This window comes from Passer domesticus, chromosome 1, assembly GCF_036417665.1.
Source record: "Passer domesticus isolate bPasDom1 chromosome 1, bPasDom1.hap1, whole genome shotgun sequence".
NCBI lineage: Eukaryota > Metazoa > Chordata > Aves > Passeriformes > Passeridae > Passer > Passer domesticus.
The window spans coordinates 130,126,101-130,153,931 of NC_087474.1; the positions used below are offsets into that span (position 1 = coordinate 130,126,101).

The 27,831-nt window shown below is 38.4% G+C and overlaps 1 protein-coding gene across 1 annotated transcript; it reads left to right on the forward strand.

Annotated features, from left to right (window-relative positions):
• The first annotated feature begins 350 nt into the window (after window positions 1–350).
• On the forward strand, window positions 351–26,561 carry PI15 (peptidase inhibitor 15). Its single transcript, XM_064389570.1, has 6 exons — window positions 351–542; window positions 1,079–1,420; window positions 16,663–16,781; window positions 17,010–17,142; window positions 17,308–17,423; window positions 21,139–26,561. The coding sequence occupies exons 2-6, from the start codon at window positions 1,148–1,150 to the stop codon at window positions 21,272–21,274; spliced, it is 777 nt and encodes a 258-aa protein (XP_064245640.1). The 5' UTR covers window positions 351–542; window positions 1,079–1,147; the 3' UTR covers window positions 21,275–26,561.
• The last annotated feature ends 1,270 nt before the right edge of the window (window positions 26,562–27,831 follow it).

Here is a 27,831-nt window from a genome sequence, read left to right on the forward strand (position 1 = left end):
ACGGCGGTGCCCGGGCTCCGCTTCCCGGGGCCGGCACAACCAACTCACGTTTGCAAACTCTGGCTGCTCGTGGGGCTGCGTGAAACAGCGCTCCCCGAGCCAGCACGATGCTCGGGAAACGAGGAAAAAAAAACAGCAACGGAGGGGAAAAAAAAAAAAAAAAAGGTAGGAAATGCCTAACTGAGAGTGGTGCACGCTGGCTCTTTGTGCAGGACCGGCCGGGGGTGTGACCGAGTCCCCACAGCACCCACCCTCCGGGGTGGCACCCAATGGCTGCCGTGTGCGCGGCGCGGCCCCTCCCGCCCGCCCGGCTGAGCGGGACCCGCCGGGACACTGCCCCGGCTGGCTCGCACCGGCTCTGACATATAAAGGCTGTCAGCAGCTCCTCTGGCCAGAAGCTTCACAACCAGCACCGTTTTGTTCTTTGGGGGGTTGTAATAAGAGACACTTCTCCACAAAGGTTCATATCATCACATAGGAGAGTGCTATATATACTGGGAGAATAATAGACTCAGTTCTTTTTTTCTTGGTATTATCCAGAGGTAAGCCATACAGTTCCATAAGTTTGCTTTGCATGCAGTTTTATCAATGCTCATCACATTTGGTGAACTTAAGGTTTGAATGCTATTTCTAAGATGTCCTGCTTTCATGCTCTATATGTTTTCTTTTGCCTACTGGTGTATCTCTGCCACATTGTGTCGAAACACTCCATGCCTATGGGGTAGGCATAGCCTAGGATGTATTTTTAATTTTCAGTGGAAAACATGCTGTGAGGTTTCTTGCAGTCTCCCTATTTAAGATCTGTAATGTGGTTTATTGACTAATTGGGTGTGATAGCACTGTCACTATTTCAGGAATACTACCAGCTGTGACCATGTACTTCATAATGGTGTGTTGTAGTAAGACCATCATCACTTAATACCGATATTGAAAATTGCTCAGCAACATGTGTTCTGCCTGGTTTGTTTTTATGATTGAGCTGACAGACAGAATGATTTTTCTGATCACAGCCTGCTTTTTCACTTTGTCTTGCTACACAGATGTACAGAATCACATTTGGTACTTTTTTTTTCTACAGATTTGCTTTCTGCTGCCCTGACTTAAAGCAGAGTACCTCTGTGGCCTATCTGTCTCCTTTGGCCCCAAAATGACAGTAATTGCTGCAATCAGTTGTTCTCTTTTATTTTCCATTCTCTGTGAAACAAGTGCATTAGTGTTACCCAACTCCACTGACCTATTCCTGTCAGACAATAATTTCACTGACATCAAGACGGCTTTGGCAGCTCATCTGGACTCTGCAAAAATTCCCAAAGCCAGGCGGAAGCGCTACATTTCACAGAATGACATGATTGCCATTCTTGATTATCATAATCAAGTCAGAGGCAAAGTCTTCCCACCTGCTTCCAACATGGAATATATGGTAAGTGAACTGTTGATTTCAGAGTAAAACAAACTGTAAAGCAGTGATTGATTTTCTTAAACAAATTGTAATGTTTTAGTTAACTAAATAACGTTTTTATGTATTATTGCTTACTAAAATGTTCTGTCCTTACATTTTCCAAGCTGCATTAACTTCAGCAAACAAAAGCTAAATACTGAACTCTGAACCTCTTACTTTTTCATTTCCATGTGTAGTCCCAATGAAATAAGTGAAGTGGTGAGTTAACTGCTTGTTGGCCCAAGGAGTAGTATGTGATCACATGAAAACCAAAGTGTTTAAAGTGCTGATCACCAGCTCCATAGTTTTTGTGGAGTACACTGATGTGGATTGCCCTGATGTGGGCAAAAAGACACCCAATGAACCTTTCTAATTTATTCCACACATATTATTTATGGAAGCAGTAGGGTAAAACTGTTTGCAAAGTAATTAATGTGATGCACTGTTTGTCTCCTGTTCGTGTGTTTTTCTTATTGCATGTTGTTTGTGTACACCTAATACCTTTATCTTTCCATCAAATGCAATGATGCTTTTCCATGTTTCTCTAGTATGTAGGATTTCAATGTGCTCAAAAAGAGTATGTGGCAGGCACATTTTCTCTTCATTGGAAAATACTTATAGGAAGTATCTGTTCCTGCAGGTATGGTAGAAGTTGCACATTCACTGTGATCTCATAGTACTGGCTAAAGCAGTGTTTGCTACTTTATGTTCCAACTTTGCATACATGCATAATGTGGGTCTCTAATATTAAACATAGGTTGTCCAACATTTTTTTTTACGTTGTAATTAAGGTATTCACACTGTTTTGAAAGTACAGACAAGTTGTGTCAGCATCATAATAAATGCTTAAAGACAGTTTCTCAGCAGACAGTTATGACAGCAGACAGTTAATAGGTTTGAGAAACAGGACACCATCAGCTTGACATAAAAAGAGGATATCAGTAATAACAGCTCCTCCTTTGTACAGGCTAATGACTAAAAATTTGGACACAGATGTTACCTAAGTCTGGATTTCATCGTATAATCTGTTCAGCATATCCCAGCAGCACCTCAGAATGCTGAGTGCTCTCAGAATATTGCAGGATGAAGACCATAGGCTGAGTTTGAAGTCTGGTTAAGTGGAAAGGTCAGAGACAGAAAAGCCAGAGCAGTCAGAAGTCAAGCTCAGTCATCATTTTCATTGCTGTGCTCTCCACTGATGTTTCCTTTGATTCTGTATAAATAAACTTTGTTGTAATGTCTGAGGCAATGGCAGCCTACCATACCCTTCCTTGGCTTGTGTGTTTTAGAAATGTGCTCCTGCACTTTGCTTAAGTGAAGCCAGCACCCTGTCCTATTCCCAAGGGTTTTGTGAATGCAGTGTTCTTAGCCTGTTCAGTAAAGTAAAATACAAATAAATAGTTGTAAATAGAAAGCTATATGTACAACTACAAAATAGTTGTAGATAGAAAGCAAGTTTTATTGAACTCATACATAAAATGCCAAGATTGTATCTATATTGGTGGGTATTCTGCTGCAGCTTTGCTGCAACATAGACACAAAATCAAGATTGAAGTCATGCTCTTTACAGCTGGCATGCTGTTCTTTTCCTTGCCTTTCTTACTGTTGCTTTTGCCAGCAGCAACCAGCCATAGGATGTACCTGTGTTCCTGGCAGCATCAGCCCCAACAGTAGTCTCAAGTGCAAGGACTGAAAGCTTTCTTTTACACTTGGTTTTCCAGTCTGAAAGTACTTTGTGACTTCATGCTGCAGAATTCAGATCAGCACCTCAAGCTATGTAGGTAATGAACCTACAGTGGAGGTTCAACTTGAGCTTGAATCCCCAAGTGGCAGCCAACCCTCTGCCACCAATTCTCTTTTAAAATTGTCTAAGTCTGTGTGTGTCCCATGTAACTACAGATGCAAAAATGCTCAGTGAGCAACATCACATGTGGTGTGCTCTGCCATCTGCGTTGTGGTCGTGCCACCATCTGTGGAACTTCTTACCTCTCTGACTACAGAAGGATTTTGGTAGGGAGGCCTGGAAGATGACAGATGACATGGTGCTGCAAGCCATACTGAGACTGGAAACGCCATTATCAGTAACTGAGTTTGCTTTGTCCATTCTTTGGTCTCTGAATAATTTCAATGTGTGGCACAGCATCTGTTGTGTCTTACAGGGACATGAAGTTGCTGCTGCTATATAAAAAAGATCTTACATTTCTCACTACTTATTTTCATAAATAAGACAACAAACACATTGTCATCAACAACAGACAACGTGCATTTGTGCTTGAAAGAACCTTACAGAGTGTGTGTTCCTTTCCTGAATACTATGGAAAAGTTCTGGGGTAGTGAAGAAAATGGCCTATCCCATTTTCCCTAACAATGAGTAAAACGGATGTCACATGTTAGAGAGCTGGAATTGCTTACAGATGCAGTAGATTGTGGAAATCTTTTAAAGTGTGTTGAAACAGAGAAAAACTAAGCAGTTTTGAAGCACTAGAAAAAAATATTTTTTCATCTTTTCTATGTTCACTGTCATAGTAAATTGTGTTTTGTTGTTTTTTCCTAATTCTTTTAGGAGCTGTTCTTCTCATTAATTACTGTATCACATCCTCACTTCTGTGCAGTTCCACTTGCTTTTATTTCCACCTCCCTGGTGGGAATAAAACCCCTTCAGGGTTTGGTTGTATGGTTTGGTTCTTGTGATTCCAGTTCCCCACACCCAGCCTTTTTTGGGGCATTTCTACTTGACACATTCTGTTCCTCTCTCTGGTACAGTCTGCTTCTCACATGTTCCATGTGGTTACAGATACTTCACACTCCTTGGGTGTTATTTTCTCTGCCCTTACTGTGTAGAAGGTTTATGTACTGTAGGACTTTGGATGAGAGGTCTGGAAGAACAGCTTTGAATGCACATGGGTTGGGCAAGAAAAGTTCAGATAAGCAGAGCTGGGAAGTGTTCTAATTCTCTTTGGGAGAGGTGGCTCTGAGTGCTGCCCCAGATTGTTGTTGCATGATGCAACATGCATGCCCCCCATGAAAGCAGGCAGCTGGGGAGTCAAACATGGTGGGAGGCATTGTATCAGTCCCCAGTGTAAGAAGCTGGTTTGTCTTGTGCCAGTTACACTTTGGCAAGTCTTTCTGTTGGGACATTGGCACCTAACGTGTTAGATTTTAAAGTAGCCCTCCTTTTGATTCTGGTTCTGGAGGTACTGATGCCTGGAAGTTTTTCTGCAGATGCAAGTCTTGTCAGTGTGTATGTGAAGGAAAATTAAAGAAAACAAGAACTCCCAGGCCTGTAATGCAGAATTAGTGAGTCTTTTTTTAAATTTGTACCTTTTTCTTCCTCATCCTAAAAAAGTCTTTGCTTGTGCTTTGAAAGCTGAGGGCATACCTGCAGAAAGAAAGATGACACCATACTTTTGGCCTGACAAAGGGTGAAAATCATCTATTTGCCTTTGTATATTTTTTGTGGAGAAAGCAGAACGATTCCATAAAATTCATGACTCAGAAAAAGTGAGGTGTAGATTTGCCAGCAGCTGACTAGAGTGAAAATTATGTGCATCTGTAGGTCCAGTGGAAGCATGTGAACAAAGAAATCCCTTTTTCTGAATGCTAATTCCGTACTATAGAGACCTGTGTTGCCTTTCTGGGACATCTCAGCTACTTGGTAGGCCAGTAAATATTTGCAAGATATTGCCAACTGAAATTTGAGTCTCATAAAATATCTTTTAATGTGCATTGGTACTATCTTTAGGTTTCCAAAACATTCATTCATGAAATATCTGTTCCTATGAGGATCAGAAGTTATTTTTACCTTTCCTACAGTTATCCCCACTCGAGGCCAGTTTCTTCAAAGTCTGTATGGTCTTTGTTGTATCCCACATCACTGTCTTTGTGCAAAAGCTGGTCAAGCAGGTGCTTATGTGCAGACATGCTCTTTAAAGCTTTGCATGCAGAAGCAGTAGCTGATATAAGTGGGCCTTGATGCACAGTGAACACCATCCTCCATGGCATTCCTATGCAAAATGGGAATATCTGTTTTATTTAAGAGTTCTCTAAGGTGATCTGAGTGACTTGTTGAAGAGCCATAGCAAAGGCAAGCCATGAGTAGTTTCACTGCTGGCTCTGCAAGGATGTGTCCTGAGTCCAGTATGGATCAACATAATTATTGTTGACTGGCAGTAGCATGTCTGAAGTATAATAAAGGGGGCAGGATTGCATACTCAAATACATGTTTGTGGAACGCTAGCTGAAGATTTTAAGTGCAAAAAGTGCTTTAGATAAACTCAAGCCTGCTGATATATCATAGATGTTTAGACACAATTTCAATTATTTTTTGTTCAGTAACTGCACTTTTATATTTGGGAAAATCTGCCCCTGATTGAATTTTGTCACTTTGACTCACTTTGTAGAACTCAAAGTAGTAAAAAATTTCCAGACTAGCCTGAAATGAGTTAGTTTAGCTACTCAGGAGTTATTTTGTGTTTCTCATGAGCTGATGGCATAGGAACTGGAAGAGAATGGAGAATTTCAGCATATTAATTTCTAGTAAATCCACATAAAAGACCATAATAGACTAAACAAAGGAAACGACCTATTGTTGTAAAAGAAAAGTAGTTATGTTCGAAAAGAAGCTCCTGTAGTCCTGTGAAGGAGTCCACGTGTGTCATGCTGGAATTATGTACACTCTTTGTGGCCCAGGAATGACTCTCGTTGCCAAGGTGGTGTATGTGGATACTTCCTGTCCCAGAAAATTCACAGGTGACTTCCAAAGTTAGGTCAGAGAAGCAAGGTATAACCCAGTTAGTGCTCACAAATGCAAATAACTTCCTTATTATTTCACTTTGAAGTTTGAAAGTCTTGATAAAATTCTTTTGCTGTCAAGGTGATCTTAAAAATATTCTGGGAATATGCAGTAAGTGATGGATAAGACAAAGTCAGAAAAACCCCAGCAAACCTACTTCAGATTTTCCAAAGTTCTTCTTAATACCAAAAGCCTTTTGTATGGACCTGGAAAAAGTGAGTTGGGTTTTCTCTCCAATTCAATAGCATTTCTGATAAATAAACTTTTCAACCTGTTTACCATGTTTTTACTGTTTTCAGTGTGGTTTCTTACAGACCATTCTAAATCTTTAAGGACATTTTGTTCTTGAGTCATTTGCCCTGGCTTATTTACATGGTCCCACTGAAATCATACATGTCTGTGAGTAAGGATTGCAGGGCTAGTTCCTTCAAGATTTATGTCTAATGAGTTGGATAGAGTCTCTTAATTCATGTACTTTATCCCTGGCCTGTTGCAGGACTTCCATCTGCATTACATACATATGTTTTTCATCTTGTCTATTCTTGAACACATACAGTGATGCTGTCTCAGTCACATCTCTTGGCAAATGTTTTACCTTAGGAATAGAAATTATTTCCAAATGTCTAACCTAAATATTTCCCTCTAAAGCTCAGATAATTAATCTTTATATGCATTTTTAAACTGCCAATACAATTTCTGTCATTTTTAATTTCAAAAAATTACCCTTTACATATTTACTGACAGTTTTCTTGGCATTAAGGTGCATATTATCTTTCCTCAATTTGCATGTGCGTGTCATTACAATACTTCTGCATATTGGATCAAATTACGGTTGCACTCCATTTACAGTTCCTTAGTTAAATTCGTGAACAAGACCCTTAGATGTCAAAGAAGGTTAGGCCCATCATTTTAACTGTGCATGTCTAACTGCCATAATGCAACAAAGAATTTACTGTAGAAGTTACTGGCAGCCTACTTTTTCCATTCAGTAGCCCTTTTCTCTTAAATCCTGTATACATAGTGAAGTTTGAAATAAAGTAACCAGATGATGAGTCAGGGTGCAAATTTCTTTATATGCTTTTCATCATGCTAGATACAAAATAAATGCAAGTGTAATCCACCTCAGTCTTACGCTTGGAGGTTCTCCAGTATGGGCCTCCTGTCCCATACTGGAGAACTGCCTTGGCTTTTAGCTTGCTCTATGCTGGGAATCCACAAGTGAGGTAAGAACAAATGAGAAGGTGCATTATAGTGGAATGTGTTCACTGGTTCCAGTTTCTGCCTCCTACCACTTGATTTTCTGTTTAGCCAATTAATGTCCCTTCTGCCTAGTACCACAATGCAGCACCAGGAATGTCTGAAGATCATGGGCAAATGAATTCTAGAATAGTGATCCTCTCAGAAAATTAAAATAATATGGAGGGAACTGATGTGGTTCACATGGTTACAGTTAATGGTGTCTGTCTGCATCACAGCCTGGAAAGGAAGCAGTTGTTTCACAGCATCCTCAGCCTTTTTCTGCAGGGGAGGCACAATATGGCAACTGACAGAGAGAAAGCAGGAATAAATGGAGCTTACTTTCTGCTGATTTTGCATAATAGACTTACCTAGCTCTCTTTTGCCTCACAGGTGAGTTTAGCTACTTACGTATTTCCTAGTGCACTAGTGTCAATAATGCAGCACTGAGCTACTTGGCTATCACTGACATGTAGGGTGTTGCCCATTTTTCCTGCAGTTTCATTGACAGAAAGCTAGGAAAGCCTGTTCAGTCTCAGTAACTGGTGTTCATTTAGGGTCAAATCCAAGTGGATGTTACTGATAAGAAGTACAAAAGCCATCTGTTATGTTCAGAGTGAATGGCAGAAGACCTGTTCAAGAGTTGAATGGAAAAGACCCTTCCTGGAAAGCACTCCTTGAAAAATCTGAAGGACTTCCCCAAAAATGCTGTTGTTGATAAAATTTTGTGGAAAAGAATGACTGTGTTAAACTTGCTTTGGTACTAGAGCTCTGTTCCAATGTTTTCTGCATAACAATTTTAAAACATCCATCTTGATGGTGTTTTAGAAAAGAATATTTACATTATTTAAATTTGGTATTAGCAGAATGCCTTCTAGGAGTTTAAACAAACAAAAAAAACCTTAGTAAAGTCTCAGATAGAAAGCAGCCTGCCCAGAGGCCTCAGAATTAGACATTCCTTTATTATTAAATGTAGCACCTCTTGAACTTCTTGGCTAAAAACAGAGACAGGGCATTTTTCACAAGAATCTTGATCCAAAGTACACAATATTTTGTTTCATACATGAATGGAAATGATAGTAACCTTAAACCTCTCAGCGTTTTTCTTCTCTTTCTCCACCTGAAAAGATAAATAGTCTATTGCAGGTCTGTGAAAATGTGTATCCTAAAGGCAGCAAAAGATGGAAGCCCCAGGATACCCTTGTTTGCTTTTTGTGCACAGAATCTTCAGCTCAGGCTCCTCCATGTATGAATGCATCTGCAGGTGCCCTGGGATGGAGTTTGAGGTCTGTTTAAATGAAACTGAGAATTAACTGGTTTTGCACATCTATCTATCTGTCACTGATATCTGTTAATCTGTATCAAGAGAAAGAATCTTAAATTGAGCTTTCTCTTTCTGAGAATAAAGAACTATTACTCTTTATTCTGCAGAAAGAGGAAGCTTCTATGTGTTTTCTTTTAAGTCATGCTGTCATATCTTTCAGCTAGAGCTATTTAGAAAATAGTAAGTATTTTCTTTGGGAACTTTTAAAGAAATTAAGAACATTTTTCCTTTTGATGGAAAGCTTCAGTGGTTAATAACAAAGAAAAGCAGAATGTATATTTTTTTCTGTGTGTAAGAAAAATGAAACACCACAAAACAAATACATTTTCATTCACATTTTGTGTTTCTAAGAAAATACAATTTGTTCTGATCATATTTAAAATGAGAGGTCAAACACTCCTTTTCAGACTTCTGACCAATTGTCAGGGTGACATGGAGCTAAAATTTGGTCCTTTTTGTTACCACTTCTAAGATAAATTGTTGCCAATTAAAATATGCTTGCAGGAGATTAGAAAAGCACTGAATATTTTAAGATATATAGCTGTGATATTTAACTTTTCCAAAAGCTAAACAAATAATAGCATATCAGAGAAGCTTATTGTTATTAAATCTGACAGCATACCAATTTTCTTTATTTCTTATTGTCTGAAAGCCTGATGCCAAACATGAAAGGAAGTTCAGACAATGTTTAGAAGAAAAAAATTGACTACTAACAGCGGTAAAGCTTCAAATGATAGCACTTTGTGTTTGCATCATGTAGACACCCAGGAATATAAGCTTCTATGTAAAACACAGACTTGAATTTTCATAAGAAAAGTATTTCTGGTAGTGAGGTTTCTTGGGAATATGTCTGGTGATGCCTGGATTAAGCCAGACCTTCTCATACTGAGCCCTTCAGAAGTGTGACTCAGATGTTTGGAGGTTTGGATATATGACAGTAAATTTACTATAAAACATTGCACAGTTTTACTTTGAGTTGCAAGGGATTGTTGGACAAGCAGCTTGATATATTAACCCTCCGTTTATTTGCAGAAGAATGACATACAGAGCTGTGATTCCCATCGAGATATTTTTCTCTAGAGGGTAGACTGGAAATTTTCTGTGTAAACTTTCTAATTATTACCTAATGCATGTGAAAAAGTACCTGCATGTGTGGTAGGCACGAATTACAATATACATACAAGAATTTCTAACAGGTGGCTGTTGAGATAAAAAAAACCAAAAACATATTCTTAGAGAGAGAGAGTCTGAAGTCCAAATTATCTCAGAGCCTAAATAAATACATAAAGTTTGCCACATCTCTAAGTTCCAATGAGATCATATGTTTTCATCACACAGTATGTATTGAAAAAAGTGGGAGCAAAAAGATTTGGCTCTGTCAGTCATTCTGCTGTAAAGCATGCAGGCAGAAGGGCTGTTGGGTTGTTTTATTAAGCTTTCTGCCAGATTTGGGGTAGTGGACGTGGTGGGAGGTCCTACAGAAATTTTCTAAACTTGACAGTGCTACATGTCTGACTGTATGAAAGAGAAGGGGAGCAAAGGACTCCTGTGTGCCCTGCACGCTGCTGTGGGATTTGAGACAGCCGCCGCACGCGCAAGTGCGAGCGGTGCAAGGCTGAGTGACCCGTGAGGACAGGACCTGTGTGTTGGAGGGTAGCAGCCTACATCTGCTAATCCACTCTGGGACTTGCACGAGCAGCTGTGGAATGCAGCTGCACAGATGGACTGGACATGTTGGATTTCATCCCTTGGCTTCGCAGTGTTTTATCACAGGAAGAAATTGCTTGAGTCAAGGTTTTCTTCTTTCTCACTTGTCATTCTGGAAGCAAGAGCTTTTGATCTTCAACTAGGCAAACAAAGAGAAGCAGGGAGCTACTGGGGAGTAAAATTATATGTTTGAGGTGGAAAGGCTAATTTTTTAACTGATCATTGCTAAAAGAAGGTTGTACTGGCCATCTTTCTGAGATGCCTAAGAATCACTGTTTGTGTGAATGATCTGTTTGTGTGAAATAACAATCAGAATATCACTAATATGAGTCCAAAGTAAACATATATAGATGAAAAACAAGATGCCAAGACTGGAAAAAATTTTCCACTCTTTATTGCTTCAAAAGGTAGCAGTATTGCCATGCAACTCTCTTCAAATTGTGTGTCCCAGTATTGCATTTGCCATCTCTTCATATGCACTTCTGTAAAGAAGGGAGTTGCAGAAGGGAGTGGTTACTGAACTTCACCTGTTTGCTCTGGATTTGTGTTCACATCTCTACCCTGTGTTTGTCACTTTAGCTGTATAGTTGGTGGCAGCCAGCCGAGGGTCTGGTCACACCACAGCTGTCCTGGCACAATGGGCAGCAGTCCTGACTCAGGGAATTCCTAGCAAGGTAGTGAGTGGCCAGGGTATGTATGTTTTGCCTAAAGTACTTATTTTACCATTGGGAAATATGCACAATAATATCTTAGCTGATATGTCTTTTAAAAACAACAACACAACAAACAGACCAAACACGAACAGTGAAGCACCGGGGGCTGCTGCTGGTATTTAATATCCAGAGCAATGTTCTGCTGGGGTTCTCTTGTGCTCTTTTGCAAGTTAGGAGAGCTTCCTAGTTACTGGCAATAAAAATGAGCTGGGAAGGAGTAAAAATCATAATGGCAAAAGAAGAACGAAAACACAGGCTTGGATTGCTTGAGTGTTTTTACAATGATCATTAGCACAGTCCTTAGGCTACCAGATAAAAACATTTCTTTATGAACTCCACAATTAGTCCACATCTTCTATCTTACAATCTGTTGTCAGGGAAGGAGCACTCCTACTTACATTTTTATTCATATTTTCTTTGTGACAATGAGGGCTGTAAATTTAAGTGCTTCTAAAAACATCTGGTTTACCATCGATATCCACACAGAATGGGAAAATAAAGAATACAGTGTATGGCTTTGTATTCTGTTCCTTTTGCATTTAGATCACAAATTCTTGTTATCTGTTGCCATCAATAATAATTTCAGAGCACTTGCAGAGAGGAGAGGTCATTGTCATTTGAGTGATTTGGTTTGTCTCCTAAGACATTTATTGAGCAGAGTGTCAAGAAAAAGCAGCTCCATTTAAGTGACTGAGGACTACAATTCTGCCTGCAATGACAATGAGCAGAACCATGTTTCTAAGTTCCTTTAAAAATTGTTATGTACGCAATTCATCAAATTTAAACATAGGTATCAAAGTAGGAAGGGAACAGCCAGTTATTTTTCAACAAATGTTGTGGACAGATCATTGTAATATTGTAGTTGTTTCTTTTCTTTTTCATCATCAGTATGTTTACTCAGCTTCACCATTGTTTTAATGCCTAAGAGCATAGTTGTGACCAGGACCTCCTGTTCCAACCAACCACAAAATGACAACTTCATCCTTTTTACATGGAAATTATCTAAGAACAACTGACAGACAGCTATAGAAACAGCTATAAAAAGGAAATGTATGTGCGATCTGTGACCCACAATATTAAAAGGCTTTCCTTGGTGAAGGAAGCCCACTTCTGGTGCTTCAAGAAATTTCACTCAACATGAAAGAGATTTTGTTTTACACTCTATTGCTTATTACACATTTTGGGGATTAAATATTTTACTATTTGTTTGCAGAGGGAAACAAAATCTAGGATGAAATTCTGGCTCACTGGCAAAATTCCTGCTGACTTTATTAATGCTGAGATTTTACTGCTAACTCTCAGCAAGCACATGCTGTGTGAGTGCAAAGAACACCCCAGAGCTGCCTCATGAAGTGGTCTCAGATGTTGAAACTTTCCATGTGGAAACACTGTCCTGTTCCTTGTGTTCAGACCTCTTGACAATTTTCAAGTGAGATGTAGTTTGGAAGTGTTTTGCAGGGAGCAGTACAGAAAGCACAGTCAGAGAGCTTTCTAGGAAAATAATCTTTGGCTCAAGAAAGAAAAATAAATTGGCCAAAGGATGTTCATTTCAATTGTCACTGGAAGTGTGGTGACAGGCTTTAACTCTGTTGTGGCTCAGTTAGACCCTGTTGAGAAGTGGGAAGGTTTCCATGCTGGACCAAATCAGTGATCCAGAGTTTGGGGGGTATCTTTCTACTGGATAGAAGGTGACTTCTTCCTCAACTACTTGCAATCTAGCAAATGAAGATTAGCTGTCCCCAGGGAGTGGATGATCATATTTTGGCACTGGGAGTTTGCATGATCAGCATTTCAGGATGAGTCACCTTCTTAGATCTTAACCCACTGAGTACGGAAATATTTTTACTTTTTCTCTTTTACAATTTTGTGTTCATGTCAGGCAGCTTTATTGGATGTGTTTTATAGGAACACTGCATTGCCTATATTTCAGTTTGTAATTTTGTCTATTGCTCTGTTTCTTTTAAATTCTTTGCTAATTAGCTTGAGCTTTTTAATTTCTCCTTATACAGAACTTTCAAGTTACTTCAGTTTCTCTTTCTAGGATATATTTGCATTTCTTGGTATGCTATTTATCTATGTACACATAATGAAGCCATATGGCTTTAAAATCCAAATGTCTTTGCTCTGTTCTCTTACATACCCAAAACAGGGGTCTGAACTCAGTTAGTACAACTGTGGACTCAGAATCAGACTTTTTTTGAAAGGGTGAACTAATGTCACAGTCTCTTACAATATTTTGGGTCATTATTAGATAATATTTTCCACTTTCAGCCTATATAAATTGTTTGCTTTTCTATAGAAGCATAGAATGGTTTGGGTTGGACAGAATCTTAAAGATCATCCAGTTCCAACCCTCCTGCCATGGGCAGGAACTAGACCAGTTTGCTCACAGCTCCTTCCAGTCTTGAACACATCCAGGGATGGGGCATCCACAACTTCTCTAGGCAACCTGTTTAATTGCCTCACCAGCCTCACAACAAAGAATTTCTTCCTAATATCCAATCTAAACCTAGCCTCCAGCTAGGAAAACCTTCAGCTTTAAGCCATTCTCTCTTGTCCTATCACTTGATCCCAGTGAAAAAAGTTTCTTTCCAGCTATTTCACAGGTTCACTTCAGGTGCTGAAAGACTCTATAAGGTCTCTTTTATGTATTCTCTTCTTCTGGTGATCATCTAGAGATAGTCCTAGAAGGACTGTGAGCACCTTTTTTTCTGAAAAGATGAAGTAAATAAGGAAGGTGAGGCAATGAACTTCTCCCATGAAACACAAGTCATTTACATAGCAGTAGGGGACTGTGGAGGGTTTTCACTAGCCTGCTAATGAAGGAATACAGGAAATTTAAAGATTATGCATATGCACCCCTTCCCCTTATCCCTTAGTCAGTAGCTATTTTCCTTCTATTTGTTTCTATTTTTTTTATGTTTGCCAAAAATTTTATCTGTCCAGAGAGGGATCAAGAGTGAGTAGATAATGGAAAGCAGAGTGCACTATACATGACAAACTCACAACATTTTAAAGTGAGTTAGAAACAACACCTCAAAACTTTACCAATTCAGTGCTGCAGTTGATTCCTGATAACCAGAAATGAAGCTGAGGAGAAGAAAAAGTGAACTAGAAATGCCCTTGCTGTCCAAGGCAGGCACTGTGTCTTGCTTAGAGAGTGTTAATAGTGAAAACCTAGTCCATTCTTCACATTTCTTTGAAACACCTAACATGCTATTTTGCGAGTTCAGTACACAGAAATGTGCTGGGTGGAAGGCAGGATGTTGGCACTCTTTGTGCGAATCCAGTGCACGTTTAGATTACTGCGGGAGTGCAGACAGGTCACTTGGGAGCAAGCACACAAACCTCATGTTCAGCCTCCTGGCAGGAGCACTCGTGCCAGAAGCATGATTAATCCCAGCAAAGGAGGGTGTTTATGGGGTGTCACAGTCCTGGCAGAGCAGCCCTTATGGATGCACACCAGGCAGCTGTGTTTGGACCCACGCGCTGGATCCGTGAGGTCCTCTGCTCCCCTGGGCAGGCTCCAAACACTGGCTGTGGCCCCAGCCTCTCAGGCACACTCCCCAGGCACTCTTTTGTGTTTGTACCTACTCTTTAATCCCTCTTTTTGGGACCACTGCTGGGATTATAAAGGGGTTTTTATACACTGGCCACATGCAGCTAGTAAACTTAATAGCAGAGACACAAAGCAAAAGAAAGGTCTATGCACAATTTTCTTTGACTTGGGCCCTAGAGCATATCCTGGGTTTTGGATTTTTTATCTCCAGCTCCTCCAAGAAACTCCCATAATTTTTCAGGGCTGAAGTCTAAGTGTTCCCTTGCTTGAAGAGTATTTCTTTGTAGCATGCTTCTTCTTAAGACTTCTGTCTTTTGTCCTTGTACTAGCAATTTTCTTTGACTTTGTCCTGGAAAATTTTCTGAACAGGTGTAAAATAAACCTTCTCTTTAAGCATAACCCATTTTACCATCCCTAAGGTGGTTCCACTTGAGTGGAAAATGATTGGTGTTAAGGAGTCTTACTGATCTCTATTGTGCTTCATCTTTAATCAAGAAGGTACCTTATCCACTCCATATTTGCAAAAGCTTGGTTCAATGGTCTAGCAATTTCATAGCATTTACTAAATTTTGTCCTCTCACTAAGAGAAATTTCACAAAGTACTAGAGTCAGGTCATGAATTATTGTCCTAGTCTTTTCATTATGACCCATCTTTTCACTCTTCAGGTTGGTGAAATTAAAATTGAATTCAGTGTTAGAAATTATTATTAGCTCATAGTACAGAAAATATTTGTGATGTGGGCCACTTTATCCTTTGATAAGTTAATTTCTGACTTTGCCTCTTATTTCATGCCTCAGAGAGCATACTCTTTATTTCATAACCACTCAAGATATATGAGTTTGTGTTTGTGTTTAAAAAGTACTGATGGTCTGCATAAACAATTTTACCACATCCTGTTCTGCCTTTCTACTTGCAGTTCACTACGACTATTCTGCACTTAAACACTCCAAGAAAGGTATTCCAAATATACACGTAATTTCAGAATCTACAGCCTACTTGGGTATCCCTTAAACACTAAGATATAGTGCACTTGTAGGATTCGTGTGCACTTGTAATGTAACAGTGAGATATTCTTTATCAGGAGTTCCAGTGGTGCAGTAGGTTCTGTTGCCAATATCTCCATTATTTCTGAGACAAACCTGTTTTGCTGTGGAGAAAACAGGAGAGTTGCAAATCAATCATGTAACTGAGCAGGCAAAGCATATAAAGGAGACAGTGTTTAAGTTCACTTGTCATGTTCCAAACATTGGAGAACTGAAGTCAAATTGTCTGTTCTTACAGAGCTGTTACCGTTTTTATATCAGGCAGTGAGCAATGCCAGTTCCTGTGCAGAATAAAGTAGTGAAATCTATACTGTACCTGGAAACTATCCATAGTCTTTGCCTTTGTGAAATCCCTTTCTTGACCTTGTGACCTCAAATACGAAGAGCTGCCACACACATTGGCTCTGGCTATAGATACTCCTGAGGTCCTATTTCTAATATGTTTGGGTTTTGTGGGGTATGTAATACCTATGCTGAATTGTTCTTCCTGTGTTCCTCTCCTTCACTTTTTATCTGAGTCCCAGCCAACATTTCACTCCTCTCCACACATGGATCTCATCAGCACAGAAGGGAAAATGGTAGGAGAATACTTGTTTGGTGAAGGGCTTTTCCAGAAAAAAAGGGAGAGTTCGGGATATTTGGCTTCCTCTAATGATATGGGAAGGAATTCTGTCCAGCAATAGGGCAAATCCCTCTGGATTCCATACATGCTGCTCCACAGTCTCTTAGTTCCAGATCTGATGTATCACAATAATATATTTGTGAGTTAAGGTACTTGTTTCTTTTGTTCTAGCGTTATGATAATTTGCTTTTTTCTGTTCTACTGCTAAGGATACTTTATTTTGTCAGGTTTGGGATGAAACTCTTGCCAAATCTGCTGAGGCTTGGGCTGCTACCTGCATTTGGGACCATGGTCCTTCCTATCTTCTGAGATTTTTGGGCCAGAACCTGTCTGTAAGAACAGGAAGGTAAGAGGTTACCCTACAAAGCAACTATTTTGTCAGCCTTTGAACAGCCTTTAAGATCCATATCTTGGATGAATGAAAGTGTCATTCAGTATTCTGTGTCTATATCTGTAGAATATATCTATATCTGCCAGTGTTTGTTTGGCTCAAGAATATTATTGCTTAATACTGTGACCCTGGTGATGTGAAGAGAAATCTAAAATGACATGTTTTTCTTTCATTTCTTTCCAGGTATCGGTCTATTCTCCAGCTGGTAAAGCCATGGTATGATGAGGTGAAGGATTATGCATTCCCTTATCCTCAAGACTGCAACCCTAGGTGCCCGATGCGATGTTATGGACCCATGTGCACCCATTACACACAGGTTATATAAATTTCCTCTATTCAAAATCTCATGTTCAAAGCTAAACTTTCCTGTGATGTATTTATACCCCTCTCTCTCAAATAAATGTATGTCTATATCTATAAATATATGTATTTATATATTCCTTTTCAATTTGGACTTCACCAATAATAAATATTTATTCAGATGGTTTGGGCCACTTCCAATCGTATAGGCTGTGCAATCCACACATGCCAGAATATGAACGTCTGGGGATCTGTTTGGCGGCGAGCTGTTTACTTGGTATGCAACTATGCCCCAAAGTGAGTTGCTCTCTTTTATTTTTGTTTATTTTTATACTTTGTGCATGTTTTGGTCCTCTCATAGGACTGCTTACTCCTTTTTCGGCAGCATGACCTCTCTTTGTGCTTTTTCTGTGGGCTGCTCCTTTGCTCAAGCTTTCAAACTGAACATACGGAAATGTATGACTTCAGTGTACAGGGAGGGAAAGAAATCAACTTGATGTGTGTGGAACAAAACAAAAAACTGGTTTTCTGTTATTGCTATTGTTATTTTCTTCCTTCTTTGTGCTGACATCACTTTACTTGGAATTCCTTATTTCTTCACTCTTTTATAGATAGGCATGGTGGACTAGACTTCCTCAGGTAAGAAATCCTGCTGTAGGTCAGTCTCTGGATATACTTACAGGTGGGTCTGTGCAAACTTTATGAAATTCAGTAAGGCAAAACACACCTAGAATGGGTTAATCCAAGCACAGGTACAGGCTGGATAGAGAATTAAATGATAACAGCTCTGAGGAGAAGTACTTGTGGGATGTTTGTAGATGAAAAGCTCACTATGACTTATCAGGGCATGCTTGCAGCCCAGAAGCCAGCCATATCCTGGACATCAAAAGAGGTGTGCCCAGCAGGTGATTCTCCTCCTCTACTTTGCTCTGCATCTGGAGAACTGCATCCAGTCCTGGGGTCCTTAGCACAAGAAAGATGTGGACCTGTTAGAGCAGGTCCAGAGGTGGGAAACCAAGTTGATCAGGGCTAGAATACCTCATTTATGAAGGCAGGCTGAGAGAGTTGGGGCTGTTCGGCCTGGAAAGGAGAAGGCTCCAGAGAGATCTTGTGTCAACCTACCAGTACCTAAAGGGGGTCTTACAAGGAAGCTGGAGAGGGACTTTTCACAAGGGCATGTAGTGATAGGACAAGAGGGAATGGCCTTAGCTTAAGATGGGTAGGTTTAGATTTGACATTTGGACATTTACTGTGAGGGTGGTGAGGCACTGGAACAATTTACCCAGAGAGGTTGTGGACTCTCCATCCCTGGAGGTATTCAAGACCAGACAGGATGGGGTTCTGAGTAGCCTGGTCTAGTGAGACGTTCTCTGCCTGTGGCAATGGGGTGGAATTAGTTTGTCTTACAGGTTTGTTCCAACCCAAACCACTCTGTGATTCATTCTTTGATACATGTTGCCCACAGGATACCTTTGCTTATGACCATGCTACATAATCCGTAGCATTGCTTCCATATAAAGTCCATCAGCCTAAGTTCCATGTGTGCAAATCTATCTCATCTTGCCTTCCATATTAGGGTCTGTTAAAATACAGCTCACAGACACCTATAGGTGGTCCTATATCCCATAATGTGCAGAGGTCAGTGTTAGGTTGAAATGCAGAAATGAATTTTCTGCCAGCATTTCCTAGACATCATCCCAAGCTTTCCTTTGGGTGCAGAATGAGTCAGTAAAGTGTGGCTCTGGAAGAGCTTCAATTTGCGGTCTGGTTTGCACCACTGTTGCAAAAGCTGCACAGACAGTGTAAGTGGCTGCTTGCTCTGACTGTGTATTGGGCAAAGACACAGTTCTATATAGGAACCTGAGTATAATTAACTGAGCATGTTTTCCATAAACTCTTGGTGGCACGGGTCCATTTGTGGTAAAGAATATGCAAGAATATGTCATTATTCTAACTGTTACATGAGTAAAAAGAATTTTTAAAGGTTTTGCAGCTGAAAAAGAGATAGGATTTCGCAAGAAAATTTACTTGGAGAAAAAACCACCTTTGGAAATCAAGGAGATTTCTCTGTCCTTTTGTCTTTAATATTTACTGGAAAAAGATGGTAAGAAATGTATGTGAGGGAGCAAAGATTACACAGCAAAGACTCTATCTGACTTATAGTTCCACAGTACAGATAAGATGAAATCAATGATTCTAAGATAATTTTTTTATGTATCCTAATTAAAAAAAAAATTATAAACTTTCTGGAATACTTGTCTCATTTTCATATATAGGAATAAAATGGATTTATACATTAGGCATTTTTGGAAACTAATTTAGTGTGTATCATCTAGCAATGAATTAATGACATTTTATATTTTCTGAACTAAAAGTCCCACAGCTTCTTGAAAGCTAACCAAAGCTTGAAGTTGAAAGCTCTTTCTCTGTGTAAGATATTGAGCAGCCCTTTCAGTCACAGGAAGTGGAACCATGATTTTCACATCTACTTCTTGCAGGGTCACAAAAATTATATTGAGTCATCTTCCCTGGATTAATTTTGTATTTCTAGATTTAATTGAGTTAAGAACATTTGGCTTAGGGTCCTTGGGCACACACTCAGAAGTCTCTTTGCCACTCAGTGAAGTCTGTGTCCTTCTGAGTAACCAGCACATCAGAAACTCCTCTAAAGAGGAAGGGAGTGAATATTGCAGCGCCAATCTGAGTTATTAATATTGGAATTTGACAAAGATTTAGGATTTAGAACTCCAGTAATTTTCACTGATGCCATGCTGTAACACAGAAAAATATTTATGATTCTGAAATGAGTGCAAACCCTCTAAAGTTAAGGAGAATAATTTCAGTTTAGAAAGGCCCCAGATTATCTAGTGGTTTCAAGTCTGCCATGTGTTGCATAGAAAAGGAAGCAGAAAGCAGTTTTCAGCAAACTCTGAATTTCCATATCTGTTATCAGACTAAATATATTTCCTGAGCACTTAGTCTGCTGTACTCATTTGGAAGAGAAGTAGGAATGAGCAAATTATTTGAGATTCCTACTTTCTTCCAAGGCACAACCCAGACCAGGGCTTTTGATCCAGTGTTACTGGCTGGGAGGTGGGGAATGACAAAATGTTTCATAAATAATTGCATTACTCACTGCTATTCCACGTCACATGCAAACTAAAGGAAAGTTCTTTGCTCTGTAAGACATAACATTTAAATAAAAATCTAATTTTAACTTTCTGCCTACATCATGAGTGTTGCATGATTCTCCAAAAGTCTGTGGTTTACATAAACCCCTAAAAGTCTGGATGTGTTTTTCAGATGTTCCTAGATGTTTCAGTGTTACCTCTTTTCATGTGATCACTCTCCAGACTTTGTACCCCTTTATCCCTAGGGTCTATTGCACACCTCTATTCACCAAACACCCTACTTCTCTCATTTGCATCTGTGAGACCTCTGGAAATGCCCCAATCCTGCTCCTTTTAATAGTTTTTTATCTTCCTTTTTCTCTAATGAATTCAGCCTCAGAGCTTCACAATGTGAACCTAGGCTGGTGCAACCTGAGAGTAAGATTTCACTCAGTTTGTTTTTCCATCTTCAAAGCACAAGCTTTTAAGATAACTGCCAGAGAAAAATGTGCTCAAGGAAAACCTTGCAGCATTGCTTATTTTGCTACTTTTCGTAATTATAGACCTCCAGTAAAAAATACTCTGTCATGGGATCAGAGAAACAAAAATCACTTGGCTGTAGCAAAAGCAAGAAGAGTGGGACTTCACCACTGAGACTAAAGGATGTGGAATGGATATTACTAGCCTGGATTCACATGATCACTTTTCTGCTCTTTCTTGGGAATTGCTAGATCAATGTTTATCAGTAAAATGCAGAAATAAATTAATGTCATGTTTTTTGTAACAGAGCACTTATGGTATATCAGTGGAGACATTAATCACTCAAAACAAATATGGTTGATGATTTTTTTTTTCATCCACTCTGAAATTATTAAGCATTCTTTTTCATTTTTTATTTTCAGGGGGAATTGGATTGGAGAAGCACCATATAAAGTTGGAGTCCCATGTTCAGCTTGTCCTCCAAGCTATGGAGGTTCTTGTATCGACAATCTTTGTTTCCCAGGAGTAACATCAAACTACTTATACTGGTTTAAATAAGTTAACATTATTTTAAAGAAAACTCACAGACGAGTAACAAGAATCTTGTGTATTGAATTTTGCACATATTATATATAGAGAGATATTGTAATAATACTCTGATATTTTCTTTTTGTATGCTTTTGTATAATTAGCTTTCAAAGTACAGTGTAATTTGGTTTTAACACTTTGGGATTTAAGACTCACATTATCCCTTTGATATTAACATTTTGTTAAAGGACAGCAAACTCATTTTAATCTTAGCACGTGTAGCTTCCTGAAGATTAGACTATATTAAAAGCACATAGAAAAGATAGAATATTACTTCCTTTTAAAAATAATAGCTCTAGAAAGAGAAGGGTCATTGCTTAATACTGTGCTTTAAAATGGAGTGTGACATGCAAAGGAACAAATTGTCCTCACACTCCCAATGGTTCCTCCTGTTTACACCTGTGCTTTCACCTGCAATGTCAGTGGGACACTGAGCAGAGGAAAACATATGTGCAAGAGAAACTGCAGGATATTACCTACCTCATGCACAGCATCAATTCATTTATGGTGTTTCAAGAGTTCAGCACATGGCTGCTGCTATCGCGTGTCTGTGTGCAGACAGGAATATTAAAGAGAATGAGGAACCACACTGACTAAGATGCAGTGGCTGTTAACTCACGTGCCTACAGTCTTATCTAGATAGAAGGCTACATCACTGTAAAAATACTGGTATAACAGCACAGCTTGACTCTACCTTCCTGTATTTCTGAACACAGTCATAGTTCTATAATGGTGCTTTGCAGGAGTATATTCATTTTTTTACAGGAAGAAATATATTGTTACAAAGCAATATACATCAATATATGACATCCATAGTGGTTTTTACACTATAGGTTTACCAGTATATATGTTATCCCTCTGACTGAAATTCAGTTGAGAATCAGGGGAGATCAGACCTAAAAACAGGTAGGAAGATTTCTAAATAAAAGACCTTAGGAATCTTTAAAATTCATATAGATTTGTTGCAAAAATTCCAAATTTCTAAAACAATTGCCAGTGTCCATTAAAAATATATTGCACTGTTTCCTGAAAATATGTGTGTGCATTATTAAAAACCAAGTCCGCCAAAAACTTTCTGCCAAAATCTGAATGCCTTATGGGTGCCTAATACAGACATTAAAACCAAAATCTTATACAGGTACTTTTCTTGAAATGCAGATTATTAAATGGAAGAGATCAAATGTCTGCCACTGTTACTAGGTCATTGAAATAGCCTTGAATTTTGGCTTTATGTTACAGGGCAGAATGTACTCCACTTTAAATATAAGTGTTTAGTCTGCTTGCACTGTTACATTTAGGCCTCTGAAATTTATGAACTTTGCAAAGCAGTACTGAATAGAGCAAGTGGAACAACATAAGATAATTTCACTAGAGCTACATATGTATGGATCTTTAAGTCACTAATTCAGTGTTTTTAGGGTATTTGAGATAGTCTGTCACCAGACTATGAAGTAACGTGCTGATGATATAAAAAAAAAGATGAGAATTTGAATTCTTCACATTGGTTATTCTTTTTCTCCAGTAAGATATCTGAGACAGGCTGTGTAGGGTATGAAATGTAGCAGCCCCTCTCTGTCTGTCTGTACTCTGATCTCTCAGAGAACATCAGCAGCTGATCTATGGCTCTTCAGATATTTCTAGTTAGTGACATTTTTGTATCCGACAGGACAAGAACTAGACAGGCATATTGCCTTTAGATGTGTCCATGTTGTAAAAGAATAACTCTCTCTAATAGTCTACCAACTTTTATCCTAACAGGTACAATACAAACATTTTTCCTTTTGTGCTCAAAGGAGGTTGGACTTGAACAGTACTCAATCAGTCAAATACTTTGGCAGAGTAGAAGCCAGTCCTGTTTTGGGAGTGAAAGACAACCTCTTTGCATGATCTGTGTACACACTGAAGTAAATGAGACAAAACTACTTGGTGGGTGACTAGCCCCTCAGCCAGCACAGTTTTTTGACAAAGATGCAGGTGAAAAATGCATTTTTCTTCTGCATGAGAAATCTTTTATAGAGGTAAAGACAGAACAGTTAAAGCAATGCATCTAGCCATTTTCAGTATTTTTATTTTTGCAGTACAAATAGAAAGCAGAGAATAAGAAAAGGTTCAGGTTAAGCCATGAAGCCTACAACAGTAGGTCTAACAATAAATGACTATGCACTTTGAAACTTGCAACTTGTATGTTGTATGGTACACTTTCCAAACAGGACTAGACATTGTAAATTAATTTATAATTCTGTAATTCAGCTGAAATTATTATCACGGGTATATATGTTATCATATCTGTTACTTTTTAAGTTGCTACAAATACCTTGATTTTGTGGAATATTTTGTTTTCTGTGAATATAGAAAACTTTGCTTTTGACAAACAGGTATGCAGGTTTTTTCACAACATCCCATAATGGTGCTAGGGATTAACTATTGTAATCACACTGTAATTGACAGCAGCAAAATATGATCTGGAAATAAGCTATTTCATATGAGCAGCTCCTGATAAAACCAGCCACAAGCACTCAAGCATTAGCTGAATATTTTTCATTTAACAGAGAGGATTACAGATCATCAGATATTTGATTACTGCATGAAATTTCCACTTTAAAGTGGAAGGCCTTTCTGTATTGCCTATTTGAATTGCCCCAATTTCTAGTATCTTTTTGCTCTTGGGCCAGGTAATGACAATGCCAGTAAAGCTCTATTTTGATTGCCGGTGCCAGTGCTTCCTGACTGACTACCTGACACCAAGTGCTGCTACAGAAAAAGCACTGAAATATTCAGAAGACTTCAGATGTCTTTGGCAGCTCTAATGCATGCTGAGCTTGATGAGTTCAAGGCCATGCTGAGGCAAACCACCTGCAGTTGCTATTCTGATGGCCTTGAAGTACTAATTTCTTCTCAGCAGAGGGGTGTGCCTTTAAAGACAGAGAAATTAGCTCAGACTTCTGTTCTAAATATAAAATTGTAAAAGTATGCACAAGCTAAAATAAGGCAAAAAATATTTTTGTCAAAATACTGTGAGAGGCATAAGAGTAAAAAATGATATAACAAAATTGATATAATTAATTATTGAGTGCAGCTGTTTATATTAATATCTTCTTGTGACTTTTTGCCTCATTTAAACGTCTAAGGTGATGGGTAGCCATTGAAACCTTTTGGTGCTAATCTCTGTGTTCTGGTGCTGAAGTTACAGATTATTTTTTGTGGAAATATTGCCATATACACTCCAGTGTTTGTGAGATCTTTTTCAGCTAAACATATAACTTGCCACTAGTCAGATTTGCTTTCAGAGCTCCTTTTAATGGTTGTTTCAGGCTCTAATAAGAGTTTTATGTGCATCAAAGAGGAAAATGTATTCCAGTTCAAAACCAAAACAAACAGTACCCTCCCCTCCTCACAACAGGCAAGTGCCTGTGGAACAAATTATGGGGAGAGTAAGACCTCTGAGAGTCATGACTTCAGATTGATGCTGAGCAAGTCTTAGTGATTCCAGATCATCTCTCTGAAAAATAAATGACTTCAGAAAATCTGGGCTTGACCTTGCACACTTATTCTTGGGATCTATTCTTTGAGATCAGTTTTTTTCCCTCTGAATTTGAGGTGAGTTTGATCATATCTCAGTGAAAACCAGAGGGATTTTAATATAACTTATGCAGAAATGAATAATTTGACTCCATCAGAGTTTTGTGAACAGCAAAATTAGACTTTGTATGCCATCCCTTATTAATACCAGGAGATACCATGGGGCTTGGAAAGAGGAAACCTCACAGAGGAAAAGTACTGTGGCTGCATGGAAGAAATATATCTGTGTCTATATCCGTGTCTGTATCTGTGGATAGGTGGATAGGTGTGTGATAGGTGATAGTTATATGTGTTCACACATCCTCCCTGAGGATCAGCTTGCAAGCAGGGATGCCCTCGTGTGGTTGAGAATACCACTACTCATTCCGTAGGAATCCAAGAAGTTTTAGGATTTTTTGAAAACAAATGCAAATCTAAAGTTTCCAGCCTTGATTTTAGACAAGTCATTTTGTCTTTTTCCTTTGAGAAAAGAGGTGCAGTGCACAACTCCTCCATTTCTTAGTTTTACATGATTTGTAAGTACATAATTCAATTACAGTTTTATTAGCTGATGACTATCTAACATACAGAGTTTTATGAGTATGAGGTAAAACAGAGTTATTCAGATGTCAGAAGAAATTTTAGAAGTGTTAAGTCAGAAATAGTTCTTGAAAACCAGGGTGTGGGAAGCCTCATTACTCAGATACTAAACTATGACGATCTCTAGTAAAATTTTAAAGGCCCAAATTACTGTTGCAATCTGCCCATTATTTCTAAGTTTTCAAGACCAAACTCTTGATTCCTATTCTAGAATGAGATGATCTTGGAATCCAAGCACAAAAAATTTTTGTGGTGCTTTTTAAAGTTGCAAAATTGAAAATTTGTATGCTATAGTTCTCAGATCATATGTAATTGGTCTGGTGGTCTCAAAATGCACAAACCTTCTTGTTTAAATTTGCAAGAAGAATGTTGAAATTCTATCAATAGAAGCCTGAAATAGCAATAACCTTCTCCAATGCTTTCTTTCAATAGGAAGTAGTTGAAAAAATAAGAAAAAATAGCAATTATCCATCTGAATTACAGATGGACAACAGCCTATCTGGTTGATTCAAGAAATGATGAATGAAATTGGTTGCTATTGGTAATTTCAATACTTTCTTTCTGCTTAGCCTTCATTTCCCAACTCACCCTCAGGGTAGAGTTAACTTCTGTTAGAAAATAATTAAAAGGCAATGCATTTTTAAATTCATGCAAGTCAGTGGAGCAGATAGCAAGCTTTGATTGTTATCCACATTCTGTTGAGTTCCCTTGATTGTGATCTTGAGAAATCCAGACTGAAATGGTTGTAATTCATTATCTCCTGCCAAAAGAAAAAATTCAGAGTGGAAAAAGATTTTGGTATGTTATCATTGAAAAATAAGATTGTAAATTCTTTAAAATCCTTTAATAAATTCTTTAAAATTTACATGCATTTCATACTGAAAGTGCATGTAAATTATACTTAGGATTATTTTGGCCGGCAGGAAAGAGAGGGAGTATCTCTCAGGTTATATGTTTAGCTCAAAACAGCAATTGTCATTCAGATCACTGGCTGTTCATCATGCTGCTAACTCACTACAGCTTCAATAGACCATCCTGTAAGACAGGAAGTATCTTAGATGTGACGTTTAAAGTAATAAAAATGTTGCTTAAGAGTGAATGGTAATGTTGGAATCAATATCTCTTAGGAGTTAAACAGCTTTGTTTCATGTAGGATGCTCTAATGTGATTAAAATGGTGCTTAAAGGCAGGGTTCATTTAAGAAGCAAACCACCTATAGATTTTTTTTTTCCATATGCAACAAGGAGAGATTTTTCTGAGGCTTAAAGATGTTGGGGATTGGAAAATAAGTATATTTCTATGCTTTTTAATCTGAACCCATGTAAAAAAAAAGTTCAGTGTTTGTAGAGTGAAATGCTCTTTCCCCCCTCTCATTATGTATTTTCATTTTTTTTGTTCAGGTTTTTTTGATAACTGTGTGGGTCGGGTTGTGTCTGGTTTTTGGAGAGGAAACCTTGTTGTCTAGCACATGTTGCAGTGAATTTACCATTGTATAATTTCTTTCATGTTGTCATATGACACTATATATATATGTTATACCTGAGATATAAATTTGTATCCCTGTTTCAACTTCTAATGCTAGGAAACTGTACATCATTTTGATCTATTTTGTAACATTTATGCATTTAAATAAATAAGTAAAATTATCAATATTTACAATTGACTTTTTTTGAGACATCTTTTGTTGTTTCTTTTTCCCATTTGTACCCGAAGAAGAGAAGTTTTCAGGGAGACAGTAAAGGACAGATCTAAACTGAATTTTAATTCAGTTTTAATATATTTATATAAGTGCATGTGCTTTACACTGGTGCTCCATTATGAAATCTGTCTTGATGTATCCGCCCATATGGATAGGAGTCTGTCTTTTGGTGTTGAGAGATGGAACTCTTCATCAGAATTAGTGTACAGGGTACATTTTCTTACGTGCCTCTGGCTAAGAAGAAAAATCTGGACTGTGACCAAAGGAGATATCCACAGAAAATCACAGAGGAATGATAGCCAATTGGCCAAGTTGTTTTTTTTTTTTTTTCCATGGAATGAACAATGCTACAGTCAGAAAAAGAGTGGTTCTTTGTTTCTGAATGATTATTCTTCCTCCCAATGCTGTACCAAAGATGTAATAGCTACATTTGAAAGCAAAACCCAGAAAATTTTAAATAAGAAGGAACCTATGTCATGAGGACAAGGGAGAACAGAGGGAGGAAGAAAAGGCATTTTTAAAATGCTTAGCCTTAGCATCACAAAAGCTATTCAAACTCTTTATGTAAATCCTTGCTTCTCTTTGGTTGATCCATCACAAGCTGGACACAAAAAAACCTACTTTTCTTAAAATTCAGCATGACACTAAATTATTTTATGTATCATTTAGA

Bases quoted from the DNA above. Each gene is read 5' to 3' on its own strand.
- PI15 (XM_064389570.1), top strand. From the start codon at position 1,148: ATGACAGTAATTGCTGCAATCAGTTGTTCTCTTTTATTTTCCATTCTC. The intron at 16,782-17,009 runs GTAAGAGGTTAC...ATTTCTTTCCAG, and splicing joins CTGTCTGTAAGAACAGGAAG to GTATCGGTCTATTCTCCAGC. The intron at 17,424-21,138 runs GTGAGTTGCTCT...TTTTATTTTCAG, and splicing joins GTATGCAACTATGCCCCAAA to GGGGAATTGGATTGGAGAAG.